General features: G+C 44.5%; 1 protein-coding gene across 6 annotated transcripts in view; it reads right to left on the bottom strand.

Annotated features, from left to right (window-relative positions):
- The window catches only part of wscd2 (WSC domain containing 2), a 543,379-nt gene that overhangs the window by 34,506 nt on the left and 487,837 nt on the right, over positions 1-21,036 (bottom strand). For all 6 annotated transcript variants that reach the window (XM_048555729.2, XM_048555734.2, XM_048555732.2 and 3 more), the window contains one exon: positions 12,594-12,794. In XM_048555729.2, coding sequence (XP_048411686.2) covers positions 12,594-12,794 — 201 coding nt within the window. The remainder of the gene's footprint in view (positions 1-12,593; positions 12,795-21,036) is intronic.

The raw sequence follows: 21,036 nt of genomic DNA on the forward strand, positions 1-21,036 counted from the left end.
GACAGCTTGCTTTCTCCGCACTGCAGTATTCCAAATGTGTATCGAGGGGCTCTTAATTCAAGTGTGAATCTGATTTACGCCTGGCAACCCTGGCTTAATCTCCTCAAATTTTATCACATGTCCATAAGCAGTGGTCAGATCACAGCTGATTTGTGTCTCGGTAAATCTCGAGGTTGGCATTTGTCAGCAGTCACTTTTATTTGCTGTCTCTGAGCTGTATGCAGCGGATAAAGCATGCGGCTAAGCTGCCTGATTCCTCCAATGATATTCAAGATCTAGGGCCCACTGATTTTCGTTATCCAATAAGCCATTAATTGCAAGCAGTGTTAGCTACACAGGGAAGCAAATCATTGTTTGGCTGCTGCTTGATAGCTGGATAAAATGCAATGTCCTCCATTACTCTTGCAATGAATTTGACCCCGAAGGATGAGCCATTGCACTGAAACTTGTAAAAAAAATTACAGACGACTGATTTTCTTCACTCCACTGTTCTTGAAAGGATTCAGAAAAGATTGACAGGGATATTGCCAGGTTTGGAGGGTGTGAGCAATGGGGAGAGTTTGAGTGGGCTGGGGCCATTTTCCCTGGAGCCTGAGGGGTGACCTAATAGAGGCTTAAAGAATGATGAGGTGCATGGATGGAGCAAGTAGCCTATTCCAAGGGTGGGGGAATCCAAAACCAGAGGCATAAGTTTAAGAGAGAGGAAAGATTTAAAAGGGACCTAAGGGGCAACTTTTTCACACAGAGGGTAGTGCGCGCATGGAAGGAGCTGCCAGAGGAAGTGGGGAGGCTGGTACAATTTCAACATTTAAAAGGATAGGTGAATAAATAGGATGGGTTTAAAGGGATATGGGCCAAATGCTGGCAAATGGGACCAGATTAATTTCGGATATCTGGTCAGCATGGATGAGTTGGACCCAAGGGTCTGTTTCCATGCTGTACAACTCTATGACTCTAAGACACTTGATACCCATGCCTTCAGCTATCCAGGCATTATGCTCTAGAAATCCCTCCCTTTAACTGTCTACCTCTCGGTCCTCATTAAACCTACCTCTTTTTTTCAGATCTGTGGCCGTGGTGCCAGTAAACAGCTTGAAAAATATCTAAAGGAATCCAAATCTTGGAGTTGCTTCATAAACAAAAACAATTATGCATTTATGTGGCACCTTTGACATAGTGAAGCATCTCCAGGAGATTTACGAGGATGTTATGAAAGTCACACAAGAAAGCAGGAGGACAAAAGATGGCCAAAGTAGGCATGGAGATGCCCCGTCCCTATTCTCCGTTGTCAGCCATATTGACAGCTGACACTGTGGACAGTGATGGAGATGGGAAATGCTGATTCATTGATGCTTTTGGGCAAGGCCAAGTGCTAACTTTATCTGCACAGGTAGTACACAGAGCTTCCATTTTGGCAATCTCCATGCAACTTTGCCTGATATGAAGGGTTTGACAATATTTCACCCGGTAAATGTAATGTCTGCTGTTTTGACCTCTGACACTTCCACGAGTGCGATCAGTTTGTCCCTCTCTGCTCGGTCAGGAACCCTCTCAAATTTGAATACCTCCATTGCATTTGCTCTCAGTCTTCACTTTTTCAAGGATAACAGTCCCAACTTCTCCAATCCATCTTTTAACTGAAGTTCCTCATCTCTGGAACCAGTCTCTTGAGCCTTTTCTGACACTGTCTCGAATGCCTTCATTTCATTCTGGAAGAATTGGCTGCAATACGCCAGCTAAAGCCAGACTCGGGTCCTGTATAATTTCAATGTGGACTCGAGACACTTCCAGCTATGCGATTGATGGAGGGATTTCACAAGCATCCTCGATTTTGTTGGTTTCAACATTGGGTCGCTGTGTCTTCAGATTCCAAGGCCTTTAGCTGTTCCAATTCCCTCCTCGATACGCATTGTCGCTTGCTGTCTTCCGTTAAAATGCTCCTTAATTTTTGCCTCTCTCTACAAAGTTTTTGGAGATTTGGCTCCTCGCTCCTTTTGTGACTCAGTGCTAAATTTAACCAAATTGAAGAACAGAAGGGTCCACTCTGCCAGCACTAGTACACTAGATAACCAATTCATGTAGTACCATTTTCCCTGTAATGTGACATTTTCTTCCTTTTCAGGTTAGTTTTGCTTCAATTGAATCTACCTCTACCCCACTACAGCCTTGTCCATATCTTAACCACTTGAATCATTGAATCATTACAGTGTAGAAGCAGGCCATTCGGACATCAAGTCCACAAAGCCTCTTCAAAAGGCATCCCAACCAGATACTGCCCTGCCCTATCCCTGCATTTCCCACCCTATGGGCAATTTAGTATGTCCAACTCACCTAACCTGCACATCTTTGAACTGTGGGAGGAAACTGTAGCACCCAGAGGAAACCCACGCATAATGTGCAAACTCCACACAGACGGTCACCCAAGGGTGGAACTGAACCCAGGTCCCTGGTGTTGTGAGACAGTAGTGCTAACCAGTGAGCCACAGTGCTGCCCCGAACCACTGAGCCACCGCACTGCCCCTAATTATGTTGTGGGTACTGAATGTCTGAAACATAAATGGAAATTGCTGGAAAAACGGAGCTTTGAGGAAGGGTCACTGAATCTGACAGACTAACTCTGTTTTCACTTCACAGATGCTGCCGCACCTGCTTAGGTTCTCCAGCGGTTTCTGTTTTTGAACAAGTTTCAAAGATGTGTGTTGCATGATAAAACCTCTTCCTTATGTTGTTTTTGCTTCTTTTGCCAATTACTTTAACCTGAGCATTCTCATTTCAAACACTTCCACGAGCGTGAACAGTTTGTCCCTCTCTGCTCAGTCTGGAACCCTCTCAAATTTGAATACCTCCATTACATTTGCTGTCAGTCTTCACTTTTCCAAGAATAACAGTCCCAATTTCTCCAATCTATCTTTTAACTGAAGTTCCTCATCTCTGGAACCAGTCTGATGAACCTTTTCTGCACTGTCTCTAATGCCTTCATTTCAATCTGGAAGAATTGGCTGCAATACACAAGCTAAAGACAGACTCGTGTCCTGTATAAATTCAATGCGGATTCGAGTCACTTCCAGCTATGTGATTGATGGAGGGATTTCACAAACAATTCACCTTGGTCAGAATCAGTATCAGTGCAGTCCCCTCCTTGGGTGGGGGTGTCGATTCCTGTTGAGCCTTTTATTGGTTCATTTCATGAAAACTGGGATACTTAAATCCATATACCAAGCATCCATTCCCTCCACCACCAGTGCTCAGTAGCAGCAGCGTGTGCTATCTACAAGATGCACTGCAGAAATTCACTCAATATCCTCAGACAGCACCTTCCAAACCCTTCCACGACCACTTCCATCTAGAAGGACAGGGACAGCAGATGCAATGGAAACACCATCCCCTTCAAGTTCCCTGCAAACCACCCATTGTCCTGACTCGGAAATATATCATTGTTCCTTCACTGACGCTGGGTCAAAATCCTTGAATTCCCTCCCTAATAGCATTGTGGGTCAACCTACAGCATATGGCCTGTAGCGGTTCAAGAAGGCAGCTCTCCACCACCTTCTCAAGGGCAATTAGCGATGGGCAATAAATGCTGGGCCAGACAGCCATACCCACATCCCACAAATGAATAAATAAATTAATCTACAGAATGGCACAGCAGGCTTGAGGGGCTGAATGGGCTTCTCCTGTTCCTATTTCTCATGATCTTGTGTTCTAAACTTGGAACTAATACCACTATTATTGTGATAAGGCAAGTATGCCATTAAAGTGGGCTGTCCAATCTGAAGAGAGTAAGCAGAGTGGGTCTAAGCTCTCTAATGTTTAGAAGAATGATAGGTGATAGATCACACTGAAACATAGAAATGTTGACAGGTTAGAGGTGGAGAAGCTGTTTCCCCCTGGCTGGTGAATCTGGAAAGTGGGGACTTTCTTTTATTTGTTTGTGGGACGTAGGTATCGCTGGCAGTATTTATTGCCTATTTCCTAGTTGTCCTTGAGAAGGTAATGGTGAGCTGCCTTCTTGAAACTCTGCAGTCTGCAGTCCATAGCCTGAGGATGAGGGTCAGATACTCTTCTGAGGATAAAGTTAATCACTCAGACAGTCTTTGAAATACATCAATCCAGAGAACATTCAGTGATTGAGAATCCTTCAGGCTGAGATGAATAAGATTCTTGCACAATAAGAGAATCACGGGTTATGAGAAAAGAGAGTTGCAAAGTGGAGTTGATGGAGAAGATCAGTCTTGGTCTTAATGAACTTTGGAGCTGGCTTTAAGGACCATCCGATCTAATTGCGCTCTTATTTTTTATGGTCATATTAATTAGCAAAGGAGAAATTTATCCCACCAGATGGTGGCTTATCACCAACGCACTGATTCAGTCTGAATGGAATTGGAGTTGTGTGATAACAAAGTGTGGAGCTGGATGAACACAGCAGGCCAAGCAGCATCTCAGGAGCACAAAAGCTGACGTTTCGGGCCTGGACCCTTCATCAGAGAGCTGTGTAATCACTACAAAGCTGTGGAGCATTCGGAGAGAGGAAATCACAGTTAGGTGGCAGCAGTTTCTCAAAGCAGCACTGGGATCCTGGAAATTGTCGGGATTAAGTCTTCAGTTCTGCAAAATCTCTGACAAATAAATCAGGACAAAGAATTTGAACCTGACAAGCAAGAGGAAGCCCAGGGCATATTCCTCTTTTACTTGGCAGTAGAAACAATGTTAATTACTTTGAGTTCCTTACAATTCTGTGCACACTCTGGGTGGTGAAAAGTGTGTTTTGCACATGTTACATCTGTCTAAAAATAAAACACTGAGGTTCCGTGGATATCCCTTGTGCAGGCTACTAATGATGGCTCTGGGTGTTGCAAAATTGCAAAGGAAAATGGTACGAGAGAAGACTTTGAGATGATCAAATTGAAGTCTTCAGAATTATGAGGGGCTTTGATGGGTCTAGAATGCTGCAACACCACTTTAAATATTTGGAACTGAAAAGTAAGAATAAAAATTAAGTTGGAAACTTTTCACTCTCGGAGTTATAGAGTGATAATGAATATCATAGAGGCAGACAGGTTTAGGTGGGAAGCAATTAGCCATGTTCCTGGGGCAGAGAATATTCCTATTATCACCTGCCATAAGCATGTTGGAATGATTTACTTGTTGATAATCAACCTCTCTGGTCAAACACACCTTTCATGGTCATCAATTCCTCAAATGTTTACTCAAATAGCAGCGCAAAGTTTCGATTTCATTTTTCAAGATTGTTCTGAAGCAAAGGAAGTAATTCCGATGGTGAGGAGATATGGATACACTGAAATGGTTTTACATGAATATGAAGACACAATGGATTCACTAGTTTTTATTTCATCTCTGTGTGTTAGCTCAGTTGACTCCAATGTTATGCTGCCCGTGCCATGATATGGTTGACATGGCCAACTTGGTGGCAGTGAGATTCATGGTTTATTTGTAGCTGCTTCAAATGGCAGGAACAAAGGGGGAAGGTCATCACTGAAGGATCCACCTTGTAAGGGTATCTCCTGAGAAGGTAACACCGCCGCTTTCCCTTCCATCTGTGTATTCTTTAAAACGCACTCCTCACCTCACTCATGCCCCTTTCTGAAAAGAAAACATACAGCTCTAAGCTGCTGACGTACCTGAGTCCAGCCAGGATCTATGGGGTCTCCTGTGTGGCAGTGCCTGCAGTTCCAGCAGTGCCCACTATGAGGCTTTGGCTGGCAGCTCTGTAGGAATGAGACTTCCTTCTCGGGAAGGGCAGAAGGCACATTGGGAGCTCACTTTGTTCACCAGTTGCATTATACGTTAGTATGGTTGGCTTCTAACTGGTTAATTGGTTGGATATGAAACTTTCTTGGGAGGGGGAAATACTCTGCCCCATCCCCTGTAAATTTTCCACTCAAGGCTTCTCTGGGTGACAAGTGAAGATGGGAACCATAGATGACATCCTACTTCCCATTAAGGAAGTGGAATTGAGTCTAAGTGTACCATTCCATCAATGCCTTGAAATTCCATGAGATCAGGACATACTGATCTTGGGATCTTCCCTGCCTAACCTAATGTGCACCACATGTTGACAGTATCACTGGGGATATCAGTGGATCTCAAAGAGCCATCCTTCAAACCAAATCTGAATGATTCAGATCGGCCATGATCTCATTGAATGGCTGAGCTGATTTGAGGGGCTGAATGGCCTACTCCTGCCACGGCAGTACAGCCAGGAACCGTAGCTGCTAGGAAATTTGAAATGGAAGCAGAAATAGCTGGGAAAAGGCAGCAGCATCTGTGGAGAGTGAAAATAGAGTCAACAGTTTGAGTCCAGTGACCCGTTATCAGAGCACTGGCTATTGGTTCTTTCATCTTCACTGGACAGTCCCCAAATCAACCAGCCATTGTCTCCAGACTCCTGTCTATGGGGTGTTTGAGAGCAGCATCTTAAAGGGAAGGTAGGTGTTGTGTGGACTGGTTGTTTCCTGCAGGGTAGTTTCTCCTTTTTTTGTACGGTCCTGCCATGATCATAGAACTCCTACAGTGTGGAAGTGGGCCATTCAGCCCATTGGGTCCAACCTAACCCTCCGAAGGGCATCCCAACCAGACCCAGCCCCATCCCTGTTGCCCTGCATTTCCCATGGCCAATCCACCTTGCCTAAACAGCCTTGAACACTATGGGGCCATTTAGCATGGCCGATCCATCTAGCCTGCACATCTTTGCACTGTGGGAGGAAACCAGACCACTCAGAGGAAACCCACGCAGTCACAAGGAAAATGTGCAAATTTCATGCACACAGTTGCCCGAGGGCAGAATTGAACTCAGGTCCCTGGCGCAGTGAGGCAGCAGCGCTAACCATTGAGCCAATGTGCCACCCATCATAGAAGAAAATTAACAAGCGCTGGTAACACCCAGCAGTTCAGGCACTGTGTGCAGAATGAGAGGTGAGTTAATGTCTCCAGCTGAGAAAAACTTCCATCAGGACTGAAAATCTAAATACAATACTTTAGGTCTAAACATGGAGTTTGCTTTGAAGGAACCACAGATCAGAGCCATCTGGTATTGATGCCTTAAGTCTACTTCTTGTATCATGATTTTATTAATGCATTTTCCTGAGTAACGATTTGCACAGATCATTTACGTTTTGAATCTAATGTAATAGTTCTACTCCTTTCCAAATTTTTCTTGTTAAGCGAATGCAAATTAGTTTCAAACTTGCCAGTGCATTTAGCATATTGAAATATTCCTAAAGCAGTCACTTACCTGACAGTAAATATTCTTAAGACAATTTAATGACACCACCTTCCTTCCACTCAAATAAAGGTCATCTCAGCCTGAAACATGAACTCTGTCTGTCTCCCCACAGATGCTGCCAGGCCTGCTAAGTTTCTCCAGCACTTTTGATTTTTATTTCAGAATTCCAGCATCCACAATATTTTGCTTCGATGTTACAGCAGAGAGGGAATGTTGTCTTGCATATATGTACCTCCTAGCTGTTTTCTCAAGGTTACAGAAAGTGTTCTGAGGTCAATTGTTTCAAGGTACAGAGGAATGGAATTTGATAGCCCTGTACAACAATTATTTTAATACATACTAGATGTATCCTTGAATCCTCACAGTGGGGGGAAACAGGCCATTCAGCCCATCACACCCATACTAGCTCCCAAAAGGGCATCCTCATTCCTGTAACCCTGCATTTCCAATGGCAAATCCACCTTGCCTATACATCTTTGGACACTATGGGTTAGAGAGCACAGCCAATCCACCTAGTCTGCACATTTTTGGACCATGGGAGGAAACCAGAGCACCCAAAGGGAGCCCACGTGGTCGCAGAGAGAATGCTCAAACTCCACAGAAGAGTCCCGAATCTGGAATTGAGCCCAGGATTCTGGTGCTGTGAGGCAGCAGTGCTAGCCGCTGCGCCACCATTCCGCCCAACTAAGTACATGTCAATGCTGGAGTCAATAATTGAAAAGTTTTTACAATAAGAATGAAACTTAAGCAAAAGCTTATGACCCAGGCACCAATTTCTTCCTGAGATATAAGTCTTTCCACGCTAGCTGTATTTCATCAATGTTAAAAGTCAGACCAACCCCAATCTCCATTAATCTTGTGAGACCACAGTGCGACAAACTGGGAACAACAAAGGTCAAAGATTTAAATGGCGAACATTCAGCATCCAGAGACAGTTTACAGAAATGTTGTTTCTGTCCCAGTGGTCATTTGTCCATTGCACACATCACAGCAGTTTCAAACCTCCAGCCTATGCAATCCTGGAGCACGCAAAAGATGGGCAACAGCATCTAGCACCAGGCACAGTCACAAATATTCTTTGGGAGTCTAGGCTCAATATTCCAGGGAGACCTAGGAAGAGAATCTGCTCCAATTTAACTGACCAATACAAACTCTGGCTGAACTGAAGGCTGCCATGGGATCTGACACTGGGAGAAATGCAACTACTGCCCATTTCAATGGGGAAGTCAGCGGTGACATAAGGGTAATCTCACCAGGCTAGTAGCCCAAAGGCTCTGGAATGATGCTGTCTCTAGGGATATGGGTTCAAGCCCCATCATGGCAGCTGGTAGGATTCAAATTCAATCACATGATTAAAAGTCAAGAAAATAAAGCCAGTCTCAATACTTATTGTTAAAAACTCATCTGGGACCTCCTTCTGTCACTATTAACAGGTCCAGGCAGCTGGCTGTGTGGATGGGATCATATCTGTCAATTGTCTGTTCCTCTTCCTTAGTCATGTTTGCGTTCAGGGCATCCTTGGAAAGGGAGCGCACAGTATACATCAAAACTCTCAATACCTTTAGAGCTCCTCCAACTCTGTTTTAATTTAATAAAGTGTGAAGCTGGATGAACACAGTAGGCCAAGCAGCATCTCAGGAGCACAAAAGCTGACATTTTGGGCCTAGACCCTTCATCAGAGAGGGGGATGGGGTGAGGGTTCTGGAATAAATAGGGAGAGAGGGGGAGGCGGACCGAAGATGGAGAGAAAAGAAGATAGGTGGAGAGGAGAGTATAGGTGGGGAGGTAGGGGCGGGATAGGTCAGTCCGGGGAAGACGGACAGGTCAAGGAGGTGGGATGAAGTTAGTAGGTAGGAAATGGAGGTGCGGCTTGGGGTGGGAGGAAGGGATGGGTGAGAGGAAGAACAGGTTAGGGAGGCAGAGTCAGGCTGGGCTGGTTGTGTGGTGCAGTGAGGGGAGGGGATGAGCTGGGCTGGTTGTGTGGTGCAGTGGGGGGAGGGGGCGAACTGGGCTGGTTTTGGGATGCGGTGGGGGAAGGGGAGATTTTGAAGCTGGTGAAGTCCACTTTGATACCGTTGGGCTGCAGGGTTCCCAAGCGGAATATGAGTTGCTGTTCCTGCAACCTTCGGGTGGCATCATTGTGGCACTGCAGGAGGCCCATGATGGACATGTCATCTAAAGAATGGGAGGGGGAGTTGAAATGGTTTGCGACTGGGAGGTGCAGTTGTTTATTGCGAACCGAGCGGAGGTGTTCTGCAAAGCGGTCCCCAAGCCTCCGCTTGGTTTCCCCACTGTAGAGGAAGCCACACCGGGTACAGTGGATGCAGTATACCACATTGGCAGATGTGCAGGTGAACCTCTGCTTAATATGGAAAGTCATCTTGGGGCCTGGGATGAGGGTGAGGGAGGAGGTGTGGGGGCAAGTGTAGCATTTCCTGCGGTTGCAGGGGAAGGTGCCGGGTGTGGTGGGGTTGGAGGGCAGTGTGGAGCGAACAAGGGAGTCACGGAGAGAGTGGTCTCTCCGGAAAGCAGACAAGGGTGGGGATAGAAAAATGTCTTGGGTGGTGGGGTCGGATTGTAGATGGCGGAAGTGTCGGAGGATGATGCGTTATATCCGGAGTTTGGTGGGGTGGTGTGTGAGAACGAGGGGGGATCCTCTTTGGGCGGTTGTGGCGGGGGCGGGGTGTGAGGGATGTGTTGCGGGAAATGCGGGGGACGCGGTCAAGGGCGTTCTCGACCACTGTGGGGGGAAAGTTGCGGTCCTTGAAGAACTTGGACATCTGGGAAGTGCGGGAGTGGAATGCCTCATCGTGGGAGCAAATGCGGTGGAGGCGGAGGAATTGGGAATAGGGGATGGAATTTTTGCAGGAGGGTGGGTGGGAGAAGGTATATTCTAGGTAGCTGTGGGAGTCGGTGGGCTTGAAATGGACATCAGTTACAAGCTGGTTGCCTGAGATGGAGACTGAGAGGTCCAGGAAGGCGAGGGATGTGCCCACCGACCATAGCCCAGTCTGGTCTTCGTGTAACTTGAGGCTCAGTGCAAACCGCCTAAGACTTAGCTGCCTCTGAAATGGTCTCAGCATTTGCCGAAGAACAGACTTTCTGATCACTATCACTTTCCTGTTGGTGTGATCTTACTGTGCACAAATTCTCAATATTGTGATTACTTTTCAAATGTGCTTCGAATGTGCAACATCCAAACAATGAGAAAAATCTGAGCCTTTCTCTCTTCGAATTATGGCTGCAAATGCAATGGCCAACAGTCTATCAGTGTTGTTACTGAACTATTGTTCAGAGACCTCAGTATTGTTCTGCAGACCTGAGTTCAAATCCTGTCATAGCAGAATGCGCCTTAGCTTAGAAAGAAATCAAAACCTGGAATTAAGAGCTGCCTGACCCACAGCAACATGGACGACTCTTAAATGCCCTCTGGACAATTAGGAAAGGGTAACAAATATTGGCCCAGCCAAAGACATCCACATTCTGAAGAAGGGTAACTGGGCTCAAAATGTTAACTCTGTTTCTCTCTCCACAGATGTTTCCAGACCTGCTGAGTTTCTCCAGCAGTTCCAGTTTGTGTGTGTTTCAGATTGCCAGCATCTGCACTTGTTTGTTTTATTTTGTTTTAACGTTCTAGGACCAAGAGTTTCAAACAGCACCACCGCGGCTGGTGGAATTTTGAGTTTAATTAATAAATCTGCACATAAATGCCACTCTCATTAACGACAATGAAACCAATGCCAATTTTCATGAGAAAAACCCCATTTGCATCAGGGTCGTCTTTGTGACAGAGAAGAATATGGGTCAGAATCTCAGCTGGAGGTCAGAAGCATAGCCACAGTGGGTATGATCTGGCTTGAACTGAAATGGCAGAGGAGAGGAATTGGCGACAAGGGAACGCAGCTGTTTGTACAGATTATGACTGTGTCCTGAAAAATCATGTCAAAGGCGTTACTGTGCAAAATCCTGGTAATCAAGCAGAGACAGAATGGGTTACTGTTCTAAAGTTTCAAACCTCTGGGGAGGAAGTAGAATTAGAAGTAGAAATTATAAACTAATTATAAGAAGTTAGGATGTTGACCTGTAATCAACAACATATAAAATTTACCTTTACAGAGTTGTAATCAAAACATGTTAGTAGTTATCTATATAGTTCTGCGGTTGAAGCATCAGGTTGACTGACATCCTACTTTTAATCAGTGCAGTTTTTAGCCTCACCTTCCAATGTCATTCTCCATGGCAGTATGAGCTGAAATATGGAATCAGTAAATATTGAGTGACTGCGGGAGGTATGTTGAGAGTTATGCTGATTTATCAGAGGTGAAACAGAAGCTCATCACTTCCTGTCTCATGGCATCAGCCACACTACTGGCCCAAGACTTTACTGAATCTTCAGGCTTCGAACTGGGCCTCACATCCTCAGTTTCTGCCACACTTACCTTGCCTCTTAGTCTGGCAATACAGTGATTTTTAAATACCTTGGTGGACTCATTCCTCCCTCTTTCTGTAACTTGCTCCGGCATCTGCAAATGCCCCAGTGATTTTAACCTCTAGCGCATTCCCCAATTTTCATTGCTCCATCAGTGAAGACCATTCCTTCACTGCCTACCCCCTCAGCTCTGATACTCTCTTCTTAAACTTCTCCAGCTCTCTATCTTTATCACTTCTTGCTTTTAAAAAAAATTTCATCACCTGAACTAATGCATAATCATATGGTTCAGTGTTAAATTTTGTTTGATTATACTCTTGGGAAGGTGCTGAGACATACAATTGTGGTTAAATTTATGCATAAAGGCACATTAATCTATTTTAATCTTATAACCTCAGGTTGAACCTCTCTAGGGGCATAGAACCCCCCCTCTGCTTGCTTAGGAGAATGTAGGAGATCCCACCTGACTTTCTCGAAGAACAGTATAGGAGAGGTATCTCTTGGGTACTGGCTAGTGTTTGTCTTTCAATCACCATCATAACAACAGGTTATCAGGCTCGTATCATTGTGTTGTCTGTGGGAACTTGCTAGTTGCAAAAGCGACCACCAAGTTTCCTATATTTCTGCAGTGACTACATTTGAAAAGTGCTCCTTTGACTGCACTTTGAGAAATGGGGCAAGTATGTGAATGCAATCATCTTTAGTGATGATCCTACGCTATGGGTTTCCAACCTTCCCTTGGGTTTGTCCATGATGTGAGTTCATCTGATGAAGGAATAGTGCTCTGAAAGCTTATGATTTCAAATAAACTGTTGGACTGTAACCTGGTGTCATGTGGCTTCCGGGTTTATCTGAGTCAACACACTAATCCTCTCCATGGATGGCTTAGGGACAATGAAAGGATACGATTGTCGATCATACCTTTTCCCCGCCAGTGAGCTTCAGATGCAAAGCCAACATGTCCTCCATACTTGCGGTTAAATTCAGCCATTAGTGCTTTATATGGGTTCCGGATGAGCAGGATTGCAGCATCGAAAGATTCAATTTCCTTTTTGCCACTCTCGTGTGTTTTTATACAAACCGATCGTCCACTTTTCCAGTGATCTCTTTCTCCCTTAAAGCCTGTGGGGACGGAAAATAAAAGTAAAGGAATTTTGCAACTTTTGGTTAAATGTGGACATTTACACTCTGAACTGGAGTTTAAATAAAGGGCAAGAGAATGATAGGAACTTGGATAGGTTGCTCAGTGCTCTCAGTCTACACGTCCAGGACTTGCAACCTTCAAGGTCTTTTAGTCCTGCACTGACTCACTCAGGTCAGCACCTTTAACGTCTAGCGACCATCCCTCATGTGTCAGCCTAGACAGTGAATCAGATCCCAGCCTTCTAGCTGCTTTCTGTTTCGATACACCATGTCGCTCTCAGGTTTATAATTCGGCGCAGTGCTCGAGCAAAGCCCAACACAAGCTGAGGGAAAAGCACTCCACAGCCTTCAGGACTCAACATTGTGTTCAACAGCTTGACAGCACCAACACTACTCTCCATTTTAATTACCACCCCTCCTTACGCTTCCCCATCCCTCCAGCGTCTTTGCATTAGTTTGCTCTTAGAACAACTGACCTATTTTGTGCCATAATACTTATTCTTTGCCTATTTTTCCTCCCTACTATAAGCAACACTGCCTTTTCCTTCTACTCTGGGCATCCTCATCAACTGTTGCATGCACAGCGTGAAACCCAGTGCTCTTCCAGCCCACTTCAGTTCTCCAGCATGTTCTGTTTGAATTTCAAGTGCATCAGCAGCATTTGTTTTCCTGTTATTGAGTATGAGGCTATTGTAACATCACAGAGAAGCTTGATCCGATTCTCACAACGCTCTCTTTTTTTGTGTTGAAGTTAGTGAATCTGTGGCTTCTCACAGCCCTGGCTCCACTGAACTGTGGTAAATTCTTTTATCCTGGAGTGAGAAAAACAAATTCAACTCTGACCAGCCATATCTGAGATCATTATGGTCCATGTCTCAGCTGCACAAGAGCTATTGCAGTTTCTGTCAGGTTCTTTTCACAGAAACAGTGCATGTTTAGCCAGAGACATTTCACATCAGAACTCCAAAAGCTCATGAACATAGATACAGTTCTGAGGAAGGGTCACCGGACCCAAAACGTTAATTCTGTTAGTTCCTTCACAGATGCTGCCAGACCTGCTGAGCTTTTCCAGCAATGTTGTTGCTGTTCCTGATTTACAGCATCCTCAGTTCTTTTGGCTTTTATTATAGATCCTTTATTACCTTCCCAGCAGGCTCCTTCTGCTGGAATGTGTGCATGATTGCCTCAAATGGACCAAGCGCACAAAGCCATTTTCAATCCACCACAATTTCTATCCTGACCCAACAGTGTGTCTTCTGACCATTTTGTGCTCAGATGCAGCAGTCTCACCTCTGAATCAGAAGGATGTGGGTTCAAGCCTCATTCCAGAAGAACAGTGCCATACTGCAAGAGCACTGTTTTATTGTAGGAGCCATTCTCAGATGAGATGTTAAACTGATCCTGTATCCGCACGTTCAAATGCACAGAACTAGCACTGCAGCATTATTCAAAGAACATGAATATACTCCCAGCGTCTTCAGCAATATATATCCTTCAAACAGATCTTCTGGCCATCCAAGAGATAGGTTAAGTTGCTACAGCAATACAAAAATGTTTCCTTTTCTTCATCCATTCTACCAATCTGGAATTGATTCAAACTCAGGTGCAAGGTGTGAAAGGACAATTGACAACTGCAATTGCTCCCCTGTTATAATGAATCATTGATGGTAATTTTCTGTTGCCAAGATAAATCTAGTCAGCTGGTAAGTATGGCAGTTTGATAGGAATCTGGAAGGGAAACTAGAGGAAGACAAAATGAAGCTCATTATGGACATAAGCAAACTCCAATGGTCTGTGTGTTGATGCCTGAGTTTGTAGCAGTCAAGTTGGACTTGTAAAATACTTTATAATGCCATGCAAACTGATATATTTCACTATCTCAGTGACAATAAAGATTACTCAGACTCTCTTATGTTGTGATGTACTGTTGTAAAATACTCCTCCTCATACTTAATTTCGCTATATAAAAATAAGCATTCTGCGTTCACAAAGAACACACTTCTCACTAGATGATCGAGGACGGAAATGGCATGAACAGCTTTTTGTAACATTTTAACTGCAGACCACAGTTAAAGGAACAAGAGCTATAATAGCAGGTGGCATTAAAAACTGAGAGAGTAGGAGGTGACAAACTAATTGGGGGAGATAATGACCTAGTGGTATTATTATTGAACTATTAATGTTCTGGGATTGGAATCCCACTAAGGCAGACTGAAAATTCTAAATTAGGAATCTAATGGTCACCATGATACCATTGTCAATCGTCAAGAAAAACCCATCTGGTTCACTGATGTTCTTTAGGGAAGGGAACTACTATCCTTATCTGGTCTGGCCTATATGTGACTCCAGACCCTCAGCAATGTGGCAATCTAGGCAGTTCGGGCTTAGCACTAAATGCTAGTCTAGTCAGTAATGCTCACATCCCATGAACAAATAAAATAAAAATTGCAGTTTATTTATTGATTCTCTCATTTAATATGTCCATTTATTTGGTCTTCCCCTTTCAGATGCCAATCCTTATCAGAAAATGTCTCTAAATGGTCTAATTTTTGCTGTTAAATGTGACACAAGTGAATCTAATGGTTGCAATTGTCTATTGTCAAGCTAAAGGGCAGAGGATTAAAAAGACCGAGCAGTGTATTCTTCAGGTAGAGCTAACATTAAAAGATGATATCTGGACCGGTGTGACCAGGTTATCACTTCAGTTTGGGCTGGACCTGCCTCAGCTGGGGCAGACATAACTCGCTACTGTATAGAATTATCTGGGCTTGGGTGATATCCTGGACCATTTTGATCATGGGAAGCGGCAGTAATTGTCAGAGAAGAAACTCCTAGAATTTTATCCTCAAATTAGCCCAACATTTTTTCTCTTAAGTAGGGTCCAGGCTCAATTCATCAGCTTTCCTGCTCCTCTGATGCTACTTGGCCTGCTGTATTCCTCCAGCTCTACACTTTGTTATCTCAGATTCTCCAGCATTGGTCCTTCCTACTATCTCTGAATCAACTTTGTATCTAGTGTCTTGACTCTTTCTGGCTTTAGCTGGGGCAGGGAGCACTTATGTTGTGAGATATATGTTATTACAACAGGCTTTTCCTGTCCAAAATTATTCATGTGTTAACTCCTTAACTCTTCATTAGGTATTTTCTTTTTGAAATCTCTATCCCACAAAGACTACCTCTGTAGATTCTCCAGTCACAGTATGTTCACTGGGATGATCCCTGGTACGGTGGGATTGTTTTATAAGTGAAGGCTAAACAGTTTGGTATTATTTATTCAAATTTAGAAGAATGAGCGCTAATCTCATTGAAAGACACAGCATTCTGAATGGGCTTTCAAAGGGTAAATATTGAGAGGATGTTTTCCATTAATGGGAGGTCTATAACCAGACGGCATAGTCTCAGAATAAAGGGGCACCAATTTAAGACTGAAATGAAGATGAATTTCTTCTCTCAAGAGTGTTATGAGTCTTTGGAATCCATTGCCACAGAGAGCTGTGGGGACAGAGTCCTCTTGTATATTTAAGGCTAAGATAGATAGATTCTTGATCAACAGGGGAATTAGAGTTTCATTAGACCTAATCTAAATGGCACAGTACTGAGTGCTGCATTGGTGGAAGTGCTATCTTTCAGATCAGTCGTTAAACCAAGGCTATGCCTTTCTTCACACTTCAGCATAATAGATCCAGTTAAAAGATTGAAATGAAAATCCTATTGAAGAGACCAGGAGAACTTCTTGAAGGTGGACATACCCAGAAGAGAAGTGGCAATGAATTAAAGGTTTGAGTAAACACAAAATGCTACAGACACTGGATATCTGAAACAAACACAGAAAGTGATGGAGAAACTCATCAGGTCCAGCGGCATCTGCAGACAGAGAAACAGAGTTTCTGATGATAACACAGTGTGGAGCTGGAGGAACACAGAAGGCCAGGCAGCATCAGAGGAATGGGAAAGCTGATGATTCGGGTCGGGGCCTTTCTTCAGAAAAATGCTGAATAAGGGCCCCAGCCAGAAACATTAGCTTTCCCACTCCTCTGATGCTGCCTGGCCTGCAGTGTTCCTCCAGCTCCACACTGTGTTACCTCAGACTCCAGCATTGGCAGTTCTTACTGACTCTGATAGAGTTTCTGATGACTCTTCTTAAGAACTGAAAACCAATTTCTAACCCCTTTCTGTTCTGAAAGGAGTTTTACCAGGCTTGAAACATTAACTCTATTCTGATGGTGCCAGGCCTGCTGGCTTTCTCCAGTGTTCTGTGTGCTTGCTTCAGGTTTCCAGTATGTGTTGTCTTCTCTTTAAAAAAAAATCCAATGACATCTTTCAACAAAGAGTAAAGATGTTCTCTTCTGACATATCAGTTTACATCACTTAAAAAAGGACTTTATTGCTCTTTGGGGTTTGCTATGGACAAATTGATTGCTGCAGTTTTTTCCACCAACATTTTGTTTTTTTTTAATCTAGGATTCCTCCAGTGTGTAAGCAGGCCCTTCGGCCCATTGAGTCCACACTGATCCTCTGATGAGCAGCTCGCGTCCCCTGCCCTATCTCTGCATTTTCCATGGCCAATCCACCTAAACTGCACATCCCTGGACTGTGGGAGGAAACCGGAGCACCCAGAGGAAACCCGTACAGACACGGGGAGAACGCGCAGCCTCCGCACAGTGAGTTGCCTGAGGCTGCAATTGAACCTGAGTCCCAGGCTAACCGCTGAGTCTCTGTGTCACCCATTTTACGTTGCAATTATAGCACAGAAACAGGCATTTGGTCCAATTGACCCCTGCCTTTCTTACTTATAACAGTGACTACACTTCAAACAAATTTAATTTGTGTAAAGTGTGCAGGACTGTCTTGAGGATGTGAATGCTCGACAGAGAGCTGTGTTTGAGAGCAAGATTTTGTTGATTGTCAGACTTGAAGTAGGTCTCAGTCCTCTTGACAGCACAGTGCTGCTGTATGCAGTAACCAGTTGGATAACACAGAGAGTTGTAAAAGCTGGCTGTCAGGCAGCATGCTATTTGCATGAACAGTCACAATTGTTTCTGAGGAGTAAAAAATTCCATGGCTTGAAGTGATAATGAGAGGATAAATTTTTGGGAATATAAACAGTGTAACATTCAAGCAGCAGGGCTGCCTGGGATTGCTGAATGTATAAAGCTGGCAAACTTTCCAATAATAAACTGCGATGACAATTTGTCAGGAAACACGCTTCATCATTTTTAAAAATATTGATCGCGGCTGTTCCTTCAGCTTCACACAGACAGTTCCAATTCCAAACTAGATAATTCAAGCCATGACAGACCTTTATGCAGCATAAACACTGGCTGGCTGGGCCAAATGGCCTATTCCTCTTCCATAAATGTCATACAATACTTTATGCAAGTGTTACTTAAACTGAATGGTCTCTCTGGGACAGTGACAAGTTACAGTTTTCCATTTGCATGTTAAAATTGCAGTGTGGTGGGAGACTGGCTGGATTAATCTTGCCTGGCAGCAATGCAGGATCTAGTGTCATTAAGCAGAGAATTGTGAAGTAATACTTTTTGCAGAAAGGATAGGGAGAGGCAACACAGATTTCCTGACAGAATTCTAAAGGGTATGCAGGCATAGAGGGCCAGGAGAGTTTCACATGTCCAAATCTTTGAAGTGTGTGAAGGCCGTACTGAAAGGAAGAGATAGGCAGCAAAACAAAAACAGGACACTAAAACTTCAGAGATAAGACGGTGTGGAGCTGGAGGAACACAGCAGGCCAGGCAGCATCAGAGGAGCAGGAAAGCTGACGTTTCGGGTCAGGACAGTACCATTTCTGAGGAAGGGTCCCGACCCGAAATGTCAACTTTCCTGCTCCTCTGATGCTGCCTGGCCTGCTGTGCTCTTCCAGCTCCACACTGTGTTATCTCTGACTCCAGCATCAGCAGTTTTTACTATCTCTGGCTAAAACTTCATAAAGGCCTGGTAAGGCCACAAGCAGGGTTTGATTCCAGAGCACACTTTAGGAAGGACGTGAGGCTCCTGGAGAGGATCTCCCTGAGGAGATTTACTATAATCACTTCCAGGGATGAAGGGTTTGCAAGGTTAGTTTGAAGCTGGCCACGCTCTTCATGACGTAAAGGAGGTTTAGGGGCAATTTGATAGAGATGTACAAACTGATGGCAGGTTTAGCTCGGGCAGGCAGAACAGTGAGCTATTCCAGGCAACATTCCCTCTCAGCTGTGTGCAGGTAGCCACTCGGACATTCCACCTGCACTGACTGGCATGCAGACAGCCATCGCAGCATTCCGACTCCGGAAGTCACTGCCAAGCACCTCAGAAGTCTTCCTCGAAGAAAAAAAATTGGGGGTGTGAGCAATGGTGATCCCCATGGGCTGGTGGTACAGGGACTAGGGGACACAGTTTGAAGTTGTGGGTGAGATGTGGGGGGAGGAGGGTGATGTGACACAGGTTTTATGTTTTATGGAGGGATTGACAATGACCGGGCTTTCTCTGTCTATGAGGCAGGGGCAGAAGTGGAGACAGTCAGTCATTCCAAAAGGAGGCTGGATGGTACAAAGAGGACTAAATGTGCACAGTTAGGGGGATAGAGCAGGGGAATGGGACTGACTGGGATTGCTGGCCTCGACTTCAATTGGTCGTGTGGTGTCTTTCTGTGTTATTGTAACTCTATGCTGATCAGTCTCTGGGTGCTATTGATAACAATGATGAACATGCATCCTTCTGTACAAAAAGGTTGAGTGTTAGTTGATGTCAGTGAGTTGCCAAAGAAACTGATGAAGGGTCGAAGGACTCAGTGTCAGTGTCTAAACCATCAGAAAGTGAAGCCATTTTGCTAATTTGGGGTAAATCTGGTAAAACATTTCAGAGTCATCTCCTCACCTTATTTCTGATAGCTGTAATGTGTCGTATCATACAACATCATACATCTGAGGCTTTGATTTTGCAATGAAATGAACAAAAAGAAATGGTACCACCAAAAAGCATGGCCATGAAAAAGTGAATGGGACATGCTGGGTCAATAACCTCGAATACCCTCTGTAACAGAGCCAAGTGTAATGATGCCAAATGGACTGCGAAAGTTCAAGATGGCAGCTCACCACCATATTCTCCAGGGCAGTTAGGGGTGGTAATAAATAGTGGCCTAGCTAGTGAGATCCACGTCCCATGAATCAAATGAAAACAGGTCTGTGACATTCAGTCATCAACACTTGTCCACATAGATCTCGAATCTTTTCTCAGCTTTCCTCGGCACCCCGTACTTTTGACTATTCAGGTGCCTGGAGAAGACAGGCTTAGCACTATCTCAGTGAGTTTCTGATCTTTGTTCCACCTCCCTCTGCACAGATCTATCCCACATTAATGAAGCTAAGAACTATTGTCCACAGGCAGACCACTTCACAGCTTCAAGCTAACACATCAGTGCTGACGCTATCAATCTCAAATGGAGAATCTAATGACTCTGTCCAAATGCCACTAGCTTCTAGTAAGCACATGGGTACAGTCTCAGGTGTGGTTCAGTGGTTAACACTCTCAGCTCAGAGTCTCACAGTTAGCAAACCTTAATCCGGAAACTTGAGAACGGATCTAGCCAGATATGTGATAACAAGGTGTAGAGCTGGATGAACACAGCAGGCCAAGCAGCATCAGAGGAGCAGGAAGGCTGACGTTTCAGGCCTAGACTTTTCTTCAGAAAGCCAGTTATGTCTGGTGCATTACTAACGGAGTGCTGCACTGGCACAGTGGCCCCACTGTTCAGATGACATGTTAAGCTGAGGTCACATCTGATCACTTGAGTGGATGTGAAAGATCCCATGGCGCAATTTCAAAGGAGAACATGATGTGGAGGTACTGGTGTTGGACCGGGGTGGACAAAGTCAGAAGTCACACGACACCAGGTTACAGTCCAGTAGGCTTATTTGAAATCACAAGCGTTCGGAGAGTAGCCCCTTCATCAAAAAATGATTGTTGCAGTCAAGGACATAAAAATAGACGACGATGAGATTGTGGTGTCATTTGATGTTACTGCCCTATTCACATTGATCAACATACCACTAGCAAGAGAAACACTTGCAACACTATAGAACAAGGACTAGGCCCCAGTGACACCATCTTCACAGACAACATGCTGAAACTACTGGGCCTATGCCTCACCACCCACTTTACCTTTAATGGCCAAATTTGTGAACAGATCAACGGGACACCTATGGTGTCACCAATCTCCGGACTAATA

Source organism: Stegostoma tigrinum, chromosome 26 (assembly GCF_030684315.1).
Source record: "Stegostoma tigrinum isolate sSteTig4 chromosome 26, sSteTig4.hap1, whole genome shotgun sequence".
NCBI classification, from domain to species: domain Eukaryota; kingdom Metazoa; phylum Chordata; class Chondrichthyes; order Orectolobiformes; family Stegostomatidae; genus Stegostoma; species Stegostoma tigrinum.